The 23,063-nt window shown below is 34.1% G+C and overlaps 2 protein-coding genes across 4 annotated transcripts in view; one reads left to right on the top strand and one right to left on the bottom strand.

The window, feature by feature from the left end:
- Nucleotides 1–11,123: 11,123 nt before the first annotated feature.
- LOC139851762 (F-box/FBD/LRR-repeat protein At4g26340-like) lies at nucleotides 11,124–17,477 on the top strand. Of its 3 annotated transcripts, XM_071840924.1 has the most exons (6): nucleotides 11,139–11,207; nucleotides 11,424–11,493; nucleotides 11,856–11,955; nucleotides 16,463–16,609; nucleotides 16,692–16,838; nucleotides 16,942–17,477. In XM_071840924.1, exons 4-6 carry the CDS (start codon nucleotides 16,517–16,519, stop codon nucleotides 17,284–17,286), a joined length of 585 nt encoding a protein of 194 aa, XP_071697025.1. In that variant the 5' UTR covers nucleotides 11,139–11,207; nucleotides 11,424–11,493; nucleotides 11,856–11,955; nucleotides 16,463–16,516; the 3' UTR covers nucleotides 17,287–17,477. The 3 variants fall into 3 exon arrangements, with proteins under 3 accessions (XP_071697026.1, XP_071697024.1, XP_071697025.1); XM_071840925.1 differs by lacking the exon at nucleotides 11,424–11,493 and having other exon boundaries at nucleotides 11,124–11,207; XM_071840923.1 differs by lacking the exons at nucleotides 11,424–11,493; nucleotides 11,856–11,955 and having other exon boundaries at nucleotides 11,127–11,207; nucleotides 16,942–17,476.
- Nucleotides 17,478–17,876: 399 nt separating this feature from the next.
- Nucleotides 17,877–23,063, bottom strand: part of LOC139851761 (gamma-glutamyl peptidase 3-like) — a 7,432-nt gene continuing 2,245 nt past the window's right edge. Inside the window, exons 2-4 of the mRNA XM_071840922.1 lie at nucleotides 21,076–21,240; nucleotides 18,665–18,832; nucleotides 17,877–18,289 (exon numbers count right to left, since the gene is read on the bottom strand). Coding sequence (XP_071697023.1) covers nucleotides 18,170–18,289; nucleotides 18,665–18,832; nucleotides 21,076–21,240 — 453 coding nt within the window. The 3' untranslated portion in view covers nucleotides 17,877–18,169. The remainder of the gene's footprint in view (nucleotides 18,290–18,664; nucleotides 18,833–21,075; nucleotides 21,241–23,063) is intronic.

Below are 23,063 nucleotides of genomic sequence, written 5' to 3'. Positions count from 1 at the left end.
CAGTCTGGGCAGATTCTGACCATCGTTTAATTCCACAATACTTCCTGCATTCAACGTAGCATAATTACACTTCCGTACAATAAATATTAGAGTCTTACAACTCTCCCCCACTTAGAATCGATCACGTCCTCGTGATCCTCGTCACTTAATCAAACGGACCACGCTCCACGGTCCTTAAACGTAAGTCCCAAACCGACTTTCCTAGGCAATTCTTCCCAATGAATCGCTTTTAACAACCAAAATCGTCACACGCGATTTATCAAGTCACAATCCGTGCACTAAACCTTACTCAATCCCTCACATCGGGAAAACTCAGCAAATCTCGAACCGAGATATCAACCCTCTAGCGTACCATTACCAAGTACAATGCTAAAGTAACCACACATCAAAATAAAGTCAACCATCTAAACCGACGAAGACCGAATAGAAGCGAATCCTTACAGATAGCGCTCACCACTTAACATACTTTGTAGTGCGCAATACGACCAATACACAACTACCGTAACATCATAATCCAACGGCTAAAACCGATTGCGCCCAACGACTATGGCAACGCAAATACCAAGGTGTACAAAATCGACTATCGTCACACCCGTAACATCATGTGAGCGAAACACGGCTATCGCATCACTAATCATACAACATGGTCCTCACGACCCCACCATCGGTCTATGAAACAACCGATATATCAAACATCACGAAGGCTGGCCGAAAACTACACGTGATCCACTTCCTAAATCTCAACACAGGAATGGTACTCCCATTCCCCATCGGTACTTGCATTTCCCGATAACGTTATACCATACCGATATAACACTACTCTCATGGTAAGTTAGTGGACCGAGCCGACGGCCATAACCCACCAATCATATACGCTCTTTTGGCCTCATACAACGAGTAGTGCAACATTGCGCACTGCTACACTATAGTGAACCCTAGCGGGATACACTAACCATCCATCTCGAACGAAGTATATATGCATATTTAAAATCATTCCACCCCGCTTGGAATTTCCGCACATGAATCAAATGCACACGCGAACATTGCCATCGCAATCGAGCAAGAACCACCTATAACGAACATAGGTACAAAACAATAATTCCCTAGAAGAGAATCCGATACGCACATCCCTTAACCGAGGGACTTCACCTCGATCGTCAAACACTTCCATTACCTCTCAACGAGGTTTACCACATTACCACCCCGGTGATAATTCAAATCCAAAATCATAAGTACAATTTAACCAAAATCGTACTCTATCACAATCGACCAAAACTAGGTCCCAACACAATTTCCGGATCTACTAAGAGCATCATCCGAAATCTCACACTAAAACCTTCTCGTGCGGGAGTGTAACTCCCCCACTTGAAACTACGTTCCCTAATCGCCTCGCCGTGGTAACATCACCCGCGATAATTACCACTATCCGCCATACGTGACCAATTTCTCCATCGGTCATAACACTCGAATTCCCACGAATTCATTTCGCACACTAGAAATTGACGTCCACCGTCACCCGTTAGCTTTACTTAAACAATGACACAAAACCAACACAACACGCACATTGTACAACCGTACAATGCTACCGGAAAGTAGACTTTACTAACAATTTTTACACAACCCATCACCACATCTTGCTCCATCCTTGAGCACACGAAGGATTTTAACCTATCCTTAAACAATTCGAACGAAGAGTTCACCACAATTTACACAAACTTTACTCTCACAATCATCCAATTGCTATAGCTTGTCAAATTCTACCTAGTCACTCATGTACCTAAGGGTTTCACTTCGGTACCCTAAGTACAATGTAACCGCAACACCATCGGAGTCGAACACCATACTAGTAGGTATAAAAGAGGCACCTAACGTCGCGTCATGTAGACTCCATTACCAACATACATCGAGATCCAAGACGCTCGATCTCAAGGGTTCCAACCACCCGACGAACCTAACGGTTCATCAACTTTAACGCGAGAGCGAACACGCTCTAACGTCCGAACGCCAAAGCCCACACACATGGCTTGGTAGAAACATTTTCCAATACTAAGGAATGCTTGGTTGCACCAAGTCTTACGCCCTTCGCCCATAAATCAAAACGTCACCATAGGGTACTTCCATTAGGAACGTCACCCATATCAGTAGCATGTACAACACCATGCATTTAACCAACTCAAACTCAACGGCACATAATAAATAATCAAAAGGACATATTTATTAAAACAAAATGTACCTTAATGTCTCCTTGTCGCACCCGTCCCCGCTAACTTGGGACAATCCATCTTACGATGTCCTTCCTCTTGGCAAACGAAGCACACCATGCCATCACCCTTTGGCACAGAACATTCCCAAGACCTGTGACCCCTCACGCCACAATTGTAACACTTAGGCGCACTAGAGTCCGATATACCCGTCCGTGTACCACCCGTGCTCGCACTCGGACCCTTAGTCCTCTTACTTGGAGCACCATACGAATCAACTATTCTCTTACTTGAAAGCTCCCTAACCTTCGATCGCGAATAAGATTCGAAACCCCTAGCCATGTTAAATAACTCCGCAAACGAGTTCACTTGGCCAACGCTAATTTTGCCCTGCAACTCATCATTCAAAGTCCGATAGAAATCTTCCATCAATATTCGATCATTACCAATATACTCCGGGCAAAAACGAGCCTTCGATATAAAGGTCGTCTTTAGAGTATTCAAGTCCATCGATCCTTGTTGCAAATTCCGCAACTCATTTCGCATTTCCGACAAATCGGCTGAAGTCCGGAACTCCTCGAAGAATTCCTTCTTAAACTCATCCCACGATAACGCCATAAACGGTTCACCACCGACAAGATCAATCTTACCATCCAACCAATCCTTCGCCCTACCCCGCAACAAACTAGTAGTGAGTCTTGTCTTTTTCTCAGGAGGGCATTCAATAGTACGAAAACACCCTTCGACATCCGAGATCCAAGTTGTGCTTATCAAAGGATCCTGTTTTCCGTCGTACATCGGGGGTTTAGTCCTCATGAAGTTCTTAAGACAATGCTCCATTTCACCACTACTCTGAGATTCGGAATACTTCCTAACCATTTCTTCTCGAAACGCACTCATTTGCTCCGCAACGGCGGCCGCAACTCTAGCGTTAAACTCTAGATTGTTCGTCTCGATCCCGTTTCCCGTCGCCATTCTAAGGAATGCAAAAGCGATTAGATCACGAACGTATAAAACAACACGCATAACACCGCCCCATCTTGCTCAACACTCGTCGTACATCGCTTGTTAGACACGATTTGCACCCGTAATAAGATTTGCAAGTCCTTATTACGCACACACGTCGTCTCAACTCGTTAGTACAACGACCACCTCGCTCGATGATATAACCAACACAACGACAATTTTACGCGATATAAACACACGCGAGAATTATTATCATAACACGATAATATATTAATAATATCCGCATTACTAATATAAACGTTAGACCACCTACAAACAAGGCACTAACTATAACCTATTCCGACCCGTACTCCTACAAGTCCCGCAACAAATTAAGCACACACAAAAGTCACCTATCTCCAGTCACCTAAATCCCTTAGACCATGCTCTGATACCACTTGTAACAACCCAACCCGTTAACCAACCAAAAACGCAGCATAAAAAAATTAAAACTGAGCTGACCAGATGAGGTGCGCGGCGCACACCCACACCTGTGCGCGGCGCGCACAGGGCCTGGCAGCCCGCTGTCCACTTTTTCCAATTTTCGTAAAAAGATCTCTTGCTTCCCGACACTTTTAGACCAAACGCTTTTCACAACATTTTATATTAGTTAAAACTAACACGTTCCAATAATAAAATGAGTTTTACAAGACCGGGCCCACATCGGCCGTTTTACGACTTTCGTACAAAATACAAGTTTTCAACCACATGATTTTTAACACAAAATAAAGACCGAGCATGGTGATTGGGGATACGCTACCCAATCCTAACCAATCCAAAAGCACGTCTTCTAAAGCAAACTACGCAAGTCCACTAGTTCCCACGCTTACCCGAGCCACCGTCTTCATGCAAATCTATAAAAATGTAAACAACGAGAGGGTAAGCTAACACTTAGTGAGTGAGAATATACTACATAGATATATATACATAAAATGGACACGCCACACAATAATAATCAAATAGCACATACCGGAGCATCCAAGCATAAAGGCAAGCTAATCTAAGCATACCGTACGACCGCTATACAACAAGCTAAAAATATCAACAACGTAAGTTCACCTACGATGATATGAACAACGCCATCGAGCTACACCCGGGGGTTAGCTACATCACAACAATACAACAAACATCGATGTTCACAACATCCACTAGTATTCAAGATCTCAAGGCTAGCCCAACGAATGGTATCGTCAACGTCGAACTTAATTCTCATCAGTCCTAATAAATGTGGTATCGTCAACATCGAACTTAAACCCACATATGAGGTATTGTCAACATCGAACTTAAACCCTCATCGAATGAATTAATGTGGTATCGTCAACATCGAACTTAAACCCACATATGAGGTATCGTCAACATCGAACTTAAACCCTCATCGAATGTCACTACAATAGTGGTATGGCTTCGTCAACATCGAACTTTAAATCCATACATGAGGCATCGTCAACATCGAACTTTAACCCTCATCTAAACCATCAAACAATATACTCTAGGATATGGTATCGTCAACATCGAACTTTAACCCATACCCCACAAATAAATAAATCATATACATACATATATAATTTTTTTTCACTCACAAGCCCATGTGATAACGTACACACGAAGTGTGCACCTCGCCAAAGATGGTCAACCCAAACGCACAACCGTGCCAATTGGACATGTACACAAGTCCATCAAATCCACCTATATGTGAAGTGAGCTCTATAGCCGAGAATCACTTCACCCGACCCGCACCCATCCTACACATACATATGCACATAGGATATTAACACTCACCTTGAAGTCTTGATGGATGCCAAACCAAAATCCGCAATCGCTGATGGAATGTACCTATTCCATTCATCACATAATAAGTAACACAATTAGGGTTGACTTACAAACCAACCCAATTGACACTTAGTGCAATTTCGACCCAAATGCACTTCCAAGTACAAACCGCTCCCAAAATTAACCAATAATCACTAACACAAGTGAGAATGGTCCTAATACGCCAATTAAACCCAATCATAGGTGTTAAACACCTATCTTGCCCAAAATGACACTTAAACCCTAATTTTGACTCAATTCAAAATTAGTCATTCGAATACACTAAAATGGGTTCCAACACTTCTATAATCACCAAACCTAGTGATTAAACCCAATTTCAAGTCCTAAATCATGGCCAAGTCGGTTTCCAACCCAAAACCCACCAACAACAACAATAAACCCGATTACTAACATCAATAAACTCACTTCAAGAGTTTAAATGAGTTTCTCTACAAATCAAGTTCAAACCCTAACTTTGGATATCAAATCATACATTGAAATTCGGAGTTAGAACTTACCACAACAACCAAAACGTAGCTAGGAATGAGGTGAACAACTTTAAAACCCGAGCTTTGGTGAGAATCCAACTCTTTCTTCTCCAAATGAAGCTTCCTCTCTCTAAAACTCTTCTCTCTCTAGGGTTTGAAGATGAGAGTGATGAATGGATGTGAAAATGATCCAAAGTTGGATCCAAACCAACTGATAAAGCCCACAGATCCGGCCTCAAGTGAAATGACCAAATTGCCCTTCATTAAACTCAAAATAGAAAAAGACTGAAATCTGTCGCTGGCAAGGTGCGCGGCGCGCACCCATAACTGTGCGCGGCGCGCACAACAGTCTGGACAGATTCTGACCTTCGTTTAATTCCACAATACTTCCTGCATTCAACGTAGCATAATTACACTTCCGTACAATAAATATTAGAGTCTTACACTTGAACCCAATTTGAGGATTTTGAGGATATTGGTTATGAAAATAACAAATAGTTGAAAACCGATAAAAACTTCAAACACTACTTTTCATAACCAAAATCCTCAAAATTGCTTCAAGTGTTGTGCATAAATATGGGGCTAGCACTTTTGAGATTTTTGTAGATGTTTCAAAGTTGACCGCTTTTGTTCCACCTCCAAAGTCAAAGTTTCCACCTCCATGGTCAAAGTTTCCACCTCTATCACCATGACAATAGTAACCACCGTGATCATTACTTGCACCAAATTGTTGGTTGAAAGTAGAAGAATTTAGTTTTGTACTTTCTTTGGTTATAACGAGAGAGATTATGCGTAAAAGAAGCTCGTTGGGTAAGTTACTGATTCGATCCATTGAAAACGAAATATAAAATAGCTTTTGATCAAGAAAGTGCTAAGACTTTAAGATCTTACCAAAGGACAATATAGGAATTAAAACTAAATGCACCTGCGATTGTAATGATTTTTTTATTTGAAAAACTAAGTCGAAATGAAATCATGAACAGTTGTAAAGAAAGCACAAATTTGGATGTAATAATCTGAATGTAATCATCAATGTTTAAAGGGGTTTAAATACCAAAATACACGTCACTTTTAATTATTGGTTTTTGATGTGGTTTAAACAGACATTTTATTTTTCGGCGGTGTCGTTAGGGGTGAGAGGGGATCTGGTTTTAAATTTATAATATGCAGGGATTAAATCTACTACTCCTTCCTATGAGTGAGCAAGGGAAGTACATGCTTCGTCATTGTGGATTCATTATATGTTTCTACTTTAGAATATGAACATCTGTTTCTACTTGTTCCAGTTTGTGCACTATATATGTTTATACGATTAGCATAATTACAATCTACTTGTTCCAGTTTGTATATGGATCTTGAATTGAGTGAGAATATCAATTTCTCTATATATATTGGATGCTTTTTAGTTACAAGTTATAAAGACCTTCAAATTTTCATTCTTGAAATGACTAATTTACTCTTAGGGTTTCTGCATGCTTATTTAATATTATAATTAATAGGTTATTACTATATAAATAATTCAACGTTGACTAAATATTTATTTTTAGACGACACTTAATATTAATTAAAGTTTATATTTATTATATAATTAACTTAGTTAGTATTTCAAAGTATTAAATTATAATGTGACACTTTTGTAAAATGAAAAACTATAAGTAACTTTATTAATAATTGAATGATAAAATTATTATAAATATTTAATTAATTAATTAAAACTGATATATTAATTATTGATGTTAAAATCGGTTAAATTAAAAAAAAAAAAAAGGATAATAACAATTTTTATTATTTTCTAGAATGTTTCAAATTTTATCAACTTTTTATTTTAAGATAAGATTTACATTTAAATTTAAAAATTATTTAAAAAAAAACTTTTGGCCAAAATTTTTTAAAAGGAAAGGGGAATTTTTTTTTAAATACAAATCTTATTCTCCAAACATTATAATTTAATCAAAAAACTAGATACATTTTCTTATTCTTTAAGCAAAATCTTTTATTTTTTTTTAAAAAAAAAAATTCGCCATTATCACTTATTTATTTATTTATTTTTTTATTTTTCCACCTCCTCTTTTCAATTATAAATACCCCATCAAACTTCATAAAAATTTGCGTCAAAAATTGGAAAAGCTCTCTATATTTTGGAAAAAGCTTCCAAGGTAATATTTTTTTTCGGTTTCTTTATTTTTTTGGCAGAATACCTTTATTTTTATAAAAAATTTATAGCTTAATCAAATTAATATTATTATTATGTTGGTAAAACACGCCCATGACCATATGTAAAATAATTAAAACATTATGTACAACCTTATGATAAAACATCTCAATGGTCATATATAAAGATTTAAAACAAATTGTACATTTTTTTACAAAACACGCCATGAATACATGTACAAACTTTGAAGCATATTGTACAGCCTTCATATAATAATTGTATTTAAGTTTTTTAAAAAAATTAAAGAGGCATATATTATTACTAATAACTATTATTAAAAATATAAATACTCAATTTTAGAGCAAATTTTATCATTATTATTATATTATTATTATTCAAATATGAGTTCTCTTTACGTGATTAATTATGTTACATATGTATGCGAAATACATGTCACAATAAAATATTGTAATGTAGCTTTTATGACAAGAAAAATAATAATTGTGATGAAAATTGAAAGAAAGTGGTGGGAGAATAAATGTAGTTCATTTATTATGACCAACTTAATTATATCAATATGTTTGTAAAAATAACGACAAGTTTCTTAGTCGGAATCTGTGGTTTCACGGGTCATTAAACTAATTGACTTTAGCATTTACGTTCACTTAATACCTAAAACATATCATTAAACTGTTTCGTCTAAACAAACTCGTGATTTCAGGGGTCATTTCACTAATAGTATAATATAAATCTCTAAAATGATTATGTCATAAATAAAAATTATTAAAGCTTAAAAAAATTCAAAAATAAATAGAAAAAAATCTAAGCCCCATGATGATATCATTAAAATAATTAATTGCATTTAATTAAAATATTAACATGTTAATTATATAATATATGAAGCATTATGTACAACCTTATAATAAAACACCTCACAACATTGTGGTAAAATGCCCCCATAACCATATGTACAATATTTGAAGCAATATGTACAACATTTTAATAAAACACCCTCATGGCCATATGTACAAACTTTAAAAAAATTGTACAATCTTTTACAAAACACCACATGAACACATATTCAAACTTTAAAGAATATTGTACAAACTTTATAAAATAATTGTATTTTAATTTTAAAAGATTGCAAAAGTCATTTGTTATTTACTAATAATTATTATTAAAAATATAAAAACTCATTTTTAAAGCAAACTTTAGTATTATAATAATTATAATTATAATTATAATTATAATTATAATTATAATTATAATTATAATTATAATTATAATTATAATTAATTATAATTACAATTATTATATTATTATTATTCAAATATGGGTTTTCTTTACAGGATTAAGTACGTTACATATGTATGCGAAATACACATCTCAATAAAATGTTATAATGTAGGCTTTTATAACAAAGAAATAGTGATTGTGATGAAAATTGAAAGAGGGTGATGGGTGAATAAATATAGTTTATTTATTCTGATCAAATTAAATATATCAATATGTTTGTAAAAAAACGACAACTTTCTTAGTCGGAATCCTTGGTTCCACGGTTCATTAAACTAAATGACTTTAGTATTACATTCACTTAATACCTAAAACATATCATTAAACTGTTCCGTTTAAACAAACTAGTGATTTCACGGATCATTTCACTAGCATATCATATCATATATCATATATATCTTAAAAATGAAGGTACTAAAAACAAAAATACTGTTCACAGTGACGATTCTAGAATAATTCAATGGGGTCCAATTTTTTTTTTCTAGTACCAATTATATTTGAATATTATTTTAGTGGTTGTTTGCCTTTAAACAAACTACAAATTCGAAAAATATACGGCCTCCGAGTGTTTAATTTAGTCATGTCCTATAGATCTTAAAAGAAAAACTGTAAATTCAAAAAATATATGGGGTCCTACACTTAAATTTAGTGGTGTCCTATACAATTTAAATGATAAGTTCAACAAAATATTTTCAAACTAGCGGTGTCTCGTGACTCTACGAGTCAATACATAGAGTCGCCACTTACTGTTCATCACTTTATATCATCACGTTATATATATTTTTTATTATTAATCGTAATTATTTGAGAATTGATTTCCCTAACTAAATAAAAACAAACGTTAGCCAAGCTAGTGATCATGCGAGTATTCCGATTAATCTGTGTTTGAATCCGCCCTTCGCTTTTTTCCTCCTTTTTCTTCTCAAACTGGTGATACGAAGGCGTGGAACATAAGGTATTTCAAAGGGGGCGCCCGTCTCCCCTGGATTTAATGAGAAAAAAAAATTTTCACTAATTTTTTTTACCAAAAGATAATTTTTTTTTTAGTGTTTGACCCTGCTGACAATGAAAAATTTATTAAATTTTTAGACTCGCCCCCTCTGTAGTCGGGTTCAAGTTACGCCACTACTGATCCCAACTTTTTTTTATACTTTATTTTCCTTTTTAAATTTTAAAACTCTTTCTCATTTTTTATTCCTAACTTTTAATCTTTAAGTTTATACTTTTCTAGTGACAAAATTAAAGGTTTTTTTTTTTTTTTTAAGAAAATCGGACACACTTAAATTCATTGTACATTGAAAATAGTCAACCATTTCCTTATCATAATCAAGGTTGGAGAATTCGGATCTCGGGGAGATCTCGTTTGGACCTTTTTAGGGAGATCTCGGCATCTCGGGATAATCTCGGGGAGATCTCGGACGTTGACTTACGTTGACTTTATAGTTTTTTAAATAAAATATACATAAGAACATAAATATATGTATATTTATAAACGTTTTTACGAGATTTTACAAAAATATCCGAGAAATGAGCGAGAAAATCTTAGAAATTTCGAATTTTATAAAAAAATCTTACAAATTGGCAAGAAAATCCGAGAAATCGTGGCTTTGACTAAGTTTGACCCCGTTGATCGAGAAATCTCGGGAGATGAACATCTCGTCTCGGTTGCATTCTAAAAACGAGATCTCGGGGAGATCTCGGGAGATTTACAACACTGATCATAATACTCCGTATCATTCAACCAACTTAGTGTACCACTATTTTTGATTTAACTCTTAATGACAAGTTTAAAGGTTATCACTGGATAAATTCGTTGTTTTATAATTAAAATTTTCCTCTTTGATACCGATCACTCACTATTTTTTATGTATTTGAATTAAAGTTATGAAACAATTACGCAAAGCGAGTGATACACTTCCAAAAACAATTATTGTTGAGTTTAAACGCATATACATTAACAAATTCGTAAAAACACCTTACCGCAAATGAAATTGGGTCCGCAGTAACGTGCGACGAACCCCAACCCTAGTGTATTTTCCAAAGCTCGTAACGAGTCAAACTCAACCTCGTGTAAAATCATGTACCCATTTAAAACTTTTGAAACTATAGGGGCAATTTGAGCTACAATCTCAAGTTTTAAGGTTACTATACTAAATTACTAATTATATCCAGTACTGTATACCCGATCCGACTCATGTAAGTCCAGAAAAGCTGCCGTCAAATTGTTCACCGGCTCCCGCCGTTTCAACCTCCGATTAGGTAACCTTCTTGTATCTTTTATCATAATTATATTAACATGATTATTAATTATTAATTTCTCTATTGTATAGATATTTAGACCTGGTAAATGCTAGTTTTGATATAAATTTAGCTCTTTTATACTATAATAAAATAAAGGACTAATGAAAAATAATTTGTGTAGTCAACTGTTTAAGAATTATGAAATCTAAGCTTTGCTAATTCTGTTTATTTTAGTTTTGATTTTGATTTGTAGCTATATAGTGAAAGTGAATACCTACTTAGAGCAAAGTATGTTGGTCATAAAGTAATGCACCTTCTTCTGCTATTCATACATTGTGGATTTATGTTCTTGGAATTAGTAAGTATGCAATTAGATATGATAAAAGCATATGTAAAACTTGAATTTAATTATTGTAATTCATGGTTCGGTAGCAACAAGTGCTCAATGGAGCAGTGCTTAGCGTGTGAATCTTATTAAATCATAAGTTCCCCCGTTTCCCCGTATGTCACCCATAAAAACACATTTTACACTAATCAGGAACTTGTTAATTGTTATGTTGCACATCATTCCTCCCAAGGGGTTTTTTTGGGTAGAAAAACATGTTTTAGTTTTAGATGTTTAAAGGTATTTTATTGAAATTTTATTAAGAAGTCTATTAACTGTAGGAACATAATATGGGGCTAGTTATTCAAATGGTTAGGCAGCCGTTCGGAAAACACATGCATGAAACAGATCCACATAGACGATCCAGATGTTCAGTGATGAGTACGTCTTTATTCTTTTAATATGTATTTGAAATGGAAAATTTGGTGGGTCTCGCAGGTTAGGTCCAAGGTTTGTTAATGTTTCTAGCTGGGGACTAGTCGGTTATAACCTTGTAAGGAATTGTTGATAAATTCGGGGACAATCAGAAGTTGAACAGATTTGATTTTACTGTTTTTTGACTGACTTTCACTTATCTTGACCGAGTAAATATCACTTTGACTGACTAAATCCAACTTCTGAGTCACTTTGACCCATTCATTGGTAATTCTTGACCAATTTGGCCTTGTCCATTCGGACCACTTCAAAATTCTGATTGGTCGGGGACTAGTCATCCGACATGTAAACACATGGTTAGGTCATTGTTCTATATTGGTAGTTACTTGGGTTTGGTTCGGGTGACCCAAAAGCCCTTTTTTGTTGTATTTATTTGTTAACAGTTGGTGTTTAGTAGGATTATGAAAACATTAAACTCGTTTGACCCATTTATTTATCATTTTTTCTATCTATTTTATTAGAACCTTATGCCTTGTTAGAGATGAAACATTATATTAAATCAACCCATTCATGAGTGAATGGGTCAAATTGCCAGGTCTAGAATTTGTCTCTGGACTTATGGTGTATTTTGTATGCAATTGTCGAATTGTAGATATCCGGATCAAGCATTTACCATAAGGTTAAGCCGCCCATGGTCTTATTAATCTTGAACAAGGAGGATTTATGGATATTGATACGGAGATCATATTATCGTCCTCTTTATAATAAGAATGGACATTGGAAATTAAACCCTAAGATTTCATAGATCATTAGTTCATTACCCTTTATTATGTTGTTATCATCATGATTATTGTTATTGTTATTGTTATTGTTATATGGATATGTATATATGTATGAAGAAAGATAAGTGAGAGGTTGATAACAACTTTATCAAATATAAGTGGTGAGAATAATTATTTTTTCAAATATAAGTGGTGAATTGTTAATTCTTAGTTAGACTGTACATTTTTCCTACTAATTGCACCATGTGGATTAAAGTGGAATGTGGGTCAAGCTTGTTCAGATCAGTTGTATTAACCTTAATGGATTATAGAGTTACATTTAAGGTTGTGTGGTAAATTATATCCAACCCGCATATGGTCTGGTTACATATACATATTCAGTGTTTTAACCTTAACCTTGATACTGTTAACCCGCACACTGTCATTGTAACCCATTTAGTTGAACAGGGTCAAATAGGTTAGTGGGTTGGTTTCAGGTTGTATCGGGTCAAATGGTTTCTTTGGTCAACTTGTTTAATTTTAATTATTAACGTAAAACCAGTGTATTCTTCCTTTTGAAATATAGGTCCGCCCGGAAGTAGTCATTTAAGCATATCTATTCACATGCTCTTATGGTTAACAGTCTAATATCTAGTCTAGATTATATTTAAATCCTTTTGTATTAATTTTCTTTTCTGGTTGTTAGTTGCAAATAAATAAATACACTCAACATGCTTTTGCTTCGGCTATGAATTGTGGTTAGAATTTGAATGTGTGTGTGTATATATATATATACATATATATATATATATATATATATATATATATATATATATATATATATAGATACACACACACACACACACAACACACACACACACACACACACACACACATATATATCTGTGGAGTAGCCTAGTTAGTGAAGACATGGTCATTTGGGAAGTGTCGTAGGTTCAATCCGGGTCATTAGTAAGAATGTCTTGGTTCTGTTGGATCAGTTGGTTAGACGACCATTAGCTAGGTAGATGGGATATTGTGCATTTACTCACTGATTTATTATATAAGTTGTTAGTTGTAAAACTAATAAGTTCACTTAATTCTCTGTTTATTGTTTTGTTGTTCGTTGATCGTTGAAGACTAATAAATTCCTTTGATTCGCTGCTTAATTGTATCGTTGGTCGTTGCAGACTAATAAATTCCCTTAATTCGCTGTTTAATAATATCGTTGTTAATTGAAACCATTTAATTCAGATGTAACTCGCAATTGGTTCGTAGTGAAGCCCGTATAAATACTGACGTTTTCATCCAGAATCTTCATTCTAAATTTGTGTTTTATTTACAATTGTTCTTAGTTTCATTTCTACTTAGTCTTTTACCTAAAAAGATCATCTCAATCTCAGGTGCATCTAGTTTTCTTCCCTATATTTGAATCTTTAAGTGTAACCATTTTCTCTATCAAAAACTATTTCTTATAATTCGTTTTCAATGGACCGAATCAGCAACTTACCAAATGAGCTTCTTTTGCGCATAATCTCTCTGCTTACAACCAAAGAAGCTATTTCCACGTCTCTTTTATCAAAGAGATGGGAGAAAATTTGGGTCAATCTTCAACGTATTCATATATCTATCGAGTCCCGGTCTAGTCCACACGTAATCGATCACATAAAGACAATATTAGATCGATTACAATCGTCTCAAATCTCAATTCATTTTCATAGCAGTCAAAAACTTCCTCCTGGCAACAACACAACAACAACAACAATACCCAATTCCACTAGAGTGGAGTATGGGGGAGGTTAGATGTAGACAGTCCTTTCCTCTACTCTAAAGTAAAAGGGAAGTCATTCCTCCACCCACGGATACCTATCGGTCCCCAGGTAGAGGAAGTCGTCCCTCCCTATTCTGTAGAGCAGAGAGGCTGCTTCCTAGGGACCTCCGACCATAAAGAACCATGAATTCCAATATGTGCAGTAAAAATATACAAGTAAAGTAGATAAAAAAAAGAAACTTTACCATGAATAAAGTATATATCAATACGATATGTATAGGTAAATAAAGCATGTAACAAAATAATGTAATATAACATATAATTAAAATATGTGCGTGTCAAATATGCAAGTATAACCAGTCATGTAAGTACAATAAGTATACGAAAACATGTTGGTAAGAAGCATGTAGGTATACTATGCAGTATAAGATAGATGGTATACAATGTAAACATAGACAAATAAGCATACAATGATAGCATAAAAGCATGTGATATGTAAGTATGTATAAATTAATTGCTATATAATGTAATACAAACATGTAACCATAAAGTGCAATAAATCCTCTGAAAATGCTACAATAAGCATAGATATATAATATAACCGTAATACAAGTACAGCCAATACGATAGGCACACAAGCAAGTAGGCAGGAAATATAATATAAATATATAAAAAAAAAAAAAAAAAAAAAAAAAACAAAATGTAAAGCCTAGTCATCTATTCTAATTCTACTCCTCCACAAATTCCTATCAGAAGTCATGTCCTCAGTCAATAAGAGCTCCTTCATGTCAAGCTTCAATCTATCCTCCAACCTACGTCTGGGTCTACCCCTTCTCCTTACGCCCCCAACAACAAGGGTCTCGACTCTCCTAACCGGGGCTAAAAGTGGGCGCCTCAAAACATGTCCAAACCATCTTAGTCGTCCTTCCCTCAGCTTGTTGGTTATGTTCCCAACTTTCAAGTTCTCCCTAAAAACTCCATTTGGTATCAAATCTAGCGTTGTCTTACCACACGTCCACCTAAGCATCCTCATTTCTGCCACCTCCATCCTTCTCTCCTGGGCTTTCGTCATTGGCCAACACTCCGATCCGTACAACATGGCCGGTCTGATTGCCACCTTGAAGAATTTCCCTTTCAATTTGAGGGGTACCTTCTTGTCGCACAATACCCCTTTCGCTGCCCTCCACTTCAACCATCCTACTCGTATACGATGTGTCACGTCCTCATCTATCCTTCCCGATTTGTGAAGCATCGAGCCTAAATATCTAAAGGACTCTTGTGGAGGTAAAATTTGGTCCCCAATTCGGACGTCCACAATATCCTCTTGTTCCTCTTCGCTCGTCCTGAAATCGCATCTAAGGTACTCCGACTTAAGTCTGCTAATCCGTAGGCCATTTGATTCTAGGGCGCTCCTCCATTGCTCTATCCTTCTGTTAAGCTCATCCTGGGAATCCGAAACTAATACAATATCGTCCGCGAATATTAGGCACCATGGGATGTTATCTTGTATCCTTTGATCACTAATTCCGTTAGACTAAAAGCGCGCGAGATCCAAATCAGCGTTTTCTCCATTGAAATTCCTTCAATCCTATTTTCATGTGTCACTCTTACTCACTTAGACCTTCATTCAACTGTTTGTAGTTCAATAACGGTCCCTAACGACTTTTGTTTCCCAAACGTTAAGTCTCTCGTTTTTACCGTTAGTGGTCCTCCAAAACAACTAACGGAAAAGCTCTTTCGTAATTGCCCTAAACTCGAGAAACTAGAGTTGGGTGGAATGAGAGATTTTAATGCTCAACGTTATCATAAAGATCTGGTTTATGATATTTCATGCCCGTTACTTAAAATATTAGATATTAGTTTCTGGGGAAACATGATTAGTAATGCTAATCCAATAACAACTCCCTTAATCTTTCTTAATACCCCTAATCTTGAAAGCATCGAGATAGAGGATAAGTACGGGTTACAATTTGTTGTGCAGGGTTCATGTGCACCTGTTAATGCAAATATTTGTCTGTTTAATTGTTGTTATGATATGTTACCCGAAGAGGATGTTAGCCGCGCATATACTCTTTTGAAATGGATTAATGGAGTAAAGTCCCTTGCTTTAGACGAAGCCATGACTTACGTAAGCTTACTTAACTTCAACAAGCTACTAATAATTTAGTGTTGTTTATTATGTAATATCTGACCCGTTTATCTTCCTGCAGGCGCTAAGCAAATTTCATCTTAATAATGTGCCCATATTGCCCAATCTGACCCGGTTGCATTTGAAAATACCCCGATTGTGTGATTGGACACTCTTGTTTAATATAATTGAGAACTCCCCGAATCTACAATCTCTTACAATAGAGAAGGTGATCTTTTTTTTTTCAAATAAAAAAAGGACATGTTTTTGAATTTTATCTTCTTATAATAAATAAATAATTGACATCTTATTATTAACATGTTGGTTGTTAGGATTGTGATCACTATGATGAGTCTTCGTCGTCTGAAATGGGTCTTCCGCAAGACTTTGGTTGGACGGAACCAAATTTTCCAGCGAGGTGTCTCGAGTCAAATCTTGAAGAAATCATCTTAATTGGGTTTTTTTGGATGAGATGTGATAAAAAGGCGGTCAAGTATTTATTGGATAATGCTAAAGTTCTTAAGAAATTTAGGGCAAGTCCTCATAGACTTGGTTTGAGAAAAGAAGGGCTGTTTTGGATGTCGATAAAGCAGTATGCAAAGATTTCACCCTGTAGATATGTTGTTCCGAAGATCGATAACTTAACTGGATTAATGATTGTTCAAGATGAGACTTAAAAAGATAAATTTGGTGCGGTCTTTTAAATAAATTTTGTTCCTTATTGTTTTATGTAAGTTTGTTGAAATGGCAAAACTTTATAGCTGAATGTTAACTTACAGTTTGTTGAAATGTTCATTTTATTATTAATACGCGTTTGAACATGTACATTTATATGTAAATCGTGTGTAAAGTATATATATACATTGCACTCACGCAGTAAATCAACTAACAACATTCTGTCATTATGATGTACTACGTGTGTACTAGTAAATTCAAATCAGATGCGCTGAACAGGAGCGTTTGATGGCGTTAAAAAAGAATCATGCGTCGAAGACAAAACTACGTAGATAGTCCATGTGGTTTGTATGATCTTGCACGTTTAGTCACCAAACTTTTTTCTGCAAGATCGTCACCAAACTTTTTTCTGCAAGATCGTCATCGAGGTATGCAAATCTTGCAAGTTTAGTCATGTTTGTCTCTAACATACGTTAACACTTGCACCGCACATGATGGATAAAATAGTCGGTTTACCATTTCTTCTACTATGACATTCATGTAACCAAATCTTCTTTAACATCCATGAACAACAAAATTTCTCAACAAAACAAACCCCCAAAGTTCTTTCTATACTCGTACCAAATTCGTCAATATCATCAAATACATTCAAAAACAAAGTGTAGTTTAACACAAAATCGAATACACAAAATCTATTACTCGTAATTTTTTGAGAAATTATTATTATTAAACACATTTTTCTCATTATCATCAACCACCCCATCACCGAAATGGCAGAGCTATCGGAAGATCATATATGGAGAACTGGCTCACCAGAAATGATCCTTTTTATTGTTGATCTTATTTAACTATAAGGACATATATTAATTACACTAACTCCATTGTTCAATTAAAACTAGGATATATGTACGCATTCTTGAGAAATGCTTTGCAAATTTCTTGCCAATGTTTTCTATCTGGCTCTGCAATTTCCAGTTTTGACCTATCTTCCTCTGCAACTCCAATCTGTAATATTCATATTCATTCTTATTTAGTTTTGAACCATGAATGATCAAAGATTTCTGATTTATGGTTAAATCTAATTGCTCTCCAAACCATTATCAGGTGATCAGGTGAAACTCTGCTTTTTTTAAAAAAAAAAAAAAAACATCTGAAGCTTATGTACGTTATAAATTTTTTACTTTGATGTATGCAGTCTAATCACGTTAATGAGTGACCATTTTGGACCCTTTCACGCCGACCCAAGATATACTACTACTGGTGAGATTTGAACATGAGACATCTTATGAAGAAATCACGACGCTATCTTGATATGGTTAGAGAAACATTGATATATAAAGCTTTATTTCGAAATAGTAGAGATTGATTCAATATTCATACCTCAATGGAGTTTTGATTGAGAAGACGGTCTATGAGATTGTTTAAAATGTCTTTCGAGTACTCTGGATGACCTTGAATCCCTAAAATATGATCTCCAACAGTGAACACTTCGACTCCTGTTTTGTCCGAGAACGCCAAGACATTAGCTCCCATTGGCACCTCCCACACCTATGCAAGTTCAATAGTTGATGCAAAATTCCATAAGTTATTTTATTATGTGCTTTATACACAAGTACAAACAAAACTTGAACAAACTGTTCATTCAGATGTTTTAGGTTGTTGAAGGATTTTCAATAGTGAAGATAAAACTTTAACAGAATTTTTAAGTGGTTGAAGCTTCTTGTTCATGATAACTTATACTCCTATGTCCTAAATATATACCCACATTGCTTTTTTTATATTAACTATTAGTCCAATTCTAAAATATAAATTAAACATGTTTTTATTCTCATTTATTATTTATCTTAATAAGTGAAAGCATCTAGAAAGAATTATTTTTATAAGAGAACTAGAAAACTATAATTTATACTCATGTGTGAGTATCTTGAGTGACTTTTTTAATATGTAGTGTGAGTCGGTATAAGTTTATTCATTTTTTGAGTTCTCTCCCAAATGTAGTTCTTCCTCCTTCTCACCCCTTTTAATCATTTAAATTTTAATAAATTCGTTCAAAATTACTTTAAATACAAATATAAAATTGACAATTAATATATCACAAATCAAAGAATAACTATTTTTCAACATTCTTTAGGACATATAAGAAGTATGTTTTATATTCAAAACTCGTATATGCTTATGTTTGTCTAAAGTATAAGTAAACCTATTTTCAGGCCTTCTCTCTCAAAAGTAGTTCTCCCTCCATCCTCACCCCTTTTAATCATTTATATTTGAAATTGTATATCCTGAAATCACCAAAGTTTATTGTTTTGTGTTTATAGGTCACTCATATTTAAATATTATTTTGTAGATCACTCAAGTTTAACTATTCGTGATTGTAAGTCACCTATATTTAAAAATGATTTGTAGGCCAATCAGATTCGTATGTTGTTATATATATATATATATATATATATATATATATATATATATATATATATATATATATATATATATATACATTAAATCTTACTAAAATCCTTTGTAAAAAATTATAAAAAAGGTAAATACTCGTGTATTTGGTATGAACTAATCACAATATGTAGATAATGTTAATTAAGAAAAACTTGGTTATTTGTGCTATTTTTTACATTTTTTCAAATGAGATATTAGCGAGATTTGGTATCGATGAAATAATACACGAACTTGGATTACATAGCAAAATCATTTTCGAATATAGGCGACCTGTAAACACATAATGATAAATTTGGGAGGCCTACAAAATCATTTTTAAATACGAGTGACCTAAAAACATAAAACGATAAATTTGAGTGACCTTCAAATATATAATCCCTTTGAATTTTAATAACTTTCTTTCAAATTTACTTTACATACAAAGACAAAAAGTGACAAACAATTTATCACAAATCAAAGATTAACTATTTTTGAACATTCTTTAGGACATTAGAAGTACGTTTTATGTTTATAAGTACGTTTTATGTTCAAAACTCGTATATGCTTATGTTTGTCTAATTACCATTACCACTACATACTAATCAACACACAGCATTTGGTCGTTTGACCCCATCCCCCCAAAAATTCTCGTCCAAAACGACAAGAGGAAAAAAAGGGGGAAAAAAACCAAAAAAACCCCCTAAAAAATGTGAAAACTTACACCCAAAACCCTCAAAACAGGGGTGTAAAGTGTAAAATACATATTTTATTTAAAAATCTTAAACAAACTCCACCCATATTTTCAGCGGGACATATCTTTCCGCCCGGCTCGCATTAAATTTTTTCAATCCCACCGTTCAACTCAAAAAAATCTAATGAACACAACGGGACTAACTAGACGCGAAACGAACACTTCTAAAAAAACGCTAAATACCTCGGACTATATTCAATACATACACACCCCTCTAATAAACTACCCAAACTAACTACATCATATCGATATTTTAGTTTCCGTTAAACAAACACTAAATAACGGGCCCTATATTCTCGCTCGGTGCGCGTTAAATTTTTCCGAGACCACCGTTCAACTCGAAATAATTTTACGAACACAACGCGACTAACTTTACGCGAAACGGACATCGTTAAAAAAGCTTTACATACATATACATACACGTCCAACAAACAACTCAACCTACTAGATATATTAGGTACCAAACAACGTATATCCAAATTCGACCGCGCGTCGAATACAACCGCAGCAACGCGCGGTCGAATTTTTTCTAGTTCATAAAGATAACGTACATTTCACCTATACGTAAGGTTCTATCATGAGAGATGTAAAATGAAAAAGATGTACGTACCTCATCTTGGTGGCACTCGATGATCGAGAGGACCGGAGGAATCTCGGGCAAATCTTCAAGAAAATTGAAGGGGAAGTTATCTTTAATTATCTTCACATTTCTAAGCCCAATATCCCAACCACTATGTGATTTCCCCACCTTTCCACCTAATGCCCTGCATAAAACCTATGAAAAAATGAATAGAAGTTAAATAAACATGGTAAATTTGTATCGTTCATGTTAAGGCTCTTTATATATGGATACGAACCCAACATAGATCGACAAACCTGATAAAGTATAAAATCACAGCTTCAATTCTCAGTTTATGGTTGGATTCGAGTTGTAACAATTAGTTTTGGTTATGGTTATGATTTTTTATTTTTTTTGAAAAGCAAACTCACACACCGACCTAATACTAACACGAATATATACACCACGAAATGTCCTAAGCAGGACTCGAACCCTCAACCTCAAGGTTGTAAGAGTGACCTCGATACCGCCAAGCCATTGGATTAATCATTGAACTTGTATAATGAATCCGTGTTTTGATTACAATTCGTAGCCATTGGATTAATAACAAGATTAAATCCACGGTTTTTTTCAATTAAACAAATCCAATGTTAATCGATTTGTTAGCCTCAACTTTAGCGAGCATGGAGAAAACACATATATCAAGGGGTGCGTGTGTGTGTATATATATATATATATATATATATATATATATATATATATATATATATATATATATATATATATATATATATATATATGGGCAGGATCAATGAGAAGTAACCAATCGGGGGAAAACGGGGGAAGCAAATTTTTTTTTTTGTTTTGTTTTTTTTGAATTTTTTTTTCCTGCATCAAGATCACACGAAAATATGAACATTTAGAAGAGACACTTCGTGATGAATGTTATTATTTAGGCGGGAAAACGATCGACAAAAATAACATTCAAGATAATATTGTTCGTGAAGAATATGAACGTTTTTTTTCTTCATGTTTTGTGAAGTAAAATTTAGCCCGATTTAGAGTTTAGGGTTTTGGGTTTTGGGTTTATTCCATAAACCCAAAATACCAAACCCTAAACTCTAAACCGTTCGTGTTAAAAACTCAATCTAAATCCTAAATCTAAACCCTAAACCATAAATTTCTAAACTTTAATATCTAAACCCTATAAACCCCAATAGCTAAAACCTCAACATACGCTCGAAAAACACGATAATTGTTATATATTACTTCTTTGAGCGTTTTCCCGCCAAAATAATAACATTTATCACAAAGTGTCTCTACTAAATGTTCATATTTTCATCACATCTATAATGTTCGTGAACAAAGTTTTTTCAAAAAATGAAAAAAAAAAATTTTGCTTCCCCCCGATTGGTTACTTCTCTCTTGATCATATATATATATATATATATATATATATATATATATATATATATATATATATATATATAGTCAAAAGTTCAAACGAAAACCACAAAAAAGGTGAGAACTGCGAGAACTTTTAATTTACAAAGATTTTTACATGTGAGTAGATTGAATCACCCATAAATGTTAATGGAGAGTAACAATCAACATAAAATAGTTTGAAAAAAATTATATTTTACGTATATAATCAAATATATGGATTTTCGTTCACATGTACATATTTGTTTGTGAACATTTGAACAAATTCCAATCATTAACAATTTAACAAATGATTTGTCGTAATGAACATATGTTTGGTTTTGGTGTAATGATGTGCATATGTTTATTAATGATATGAACATTAATTAACATTTGCATGTAATTTATTGCATTTAAATGCATAAAAAATATGAAATTAATAAGTTCTCGCAGTTCTCGCTCTTTTTTGTGGTTCTCGTTTGAACTTGCCCATATATATATATATATATATATATATATATATATATATATATATATATATATATATATATATATATATATATATAGTAAAGGGATCAAATGAGAACTTTTTTTGTGTGAGAACCCTGAGAACTCCA

Source organism: Rutidosis leptorrhynchoides, chromosome 6 (genome assembly GCF_046630445.1).
Source record: "Rutidosis leptorrhynchoides isolate AG116_Rl617_1_P2 chromosome 6, CSIRO_AGI_Rlap_v1, whole genome shotgun sequence".
Classification (NCBI taxonomy): domain Eukaryota; kingdom Viridiplantae; phylum Streptophyta; class Magnoliopsida; order Asterales; family Asteraceae; genus Rutidosis; species Rutidosis leptorrhynchoides.
This window is presented reverse-complemented; position numbering and strand designations above follow the sequence as displayed.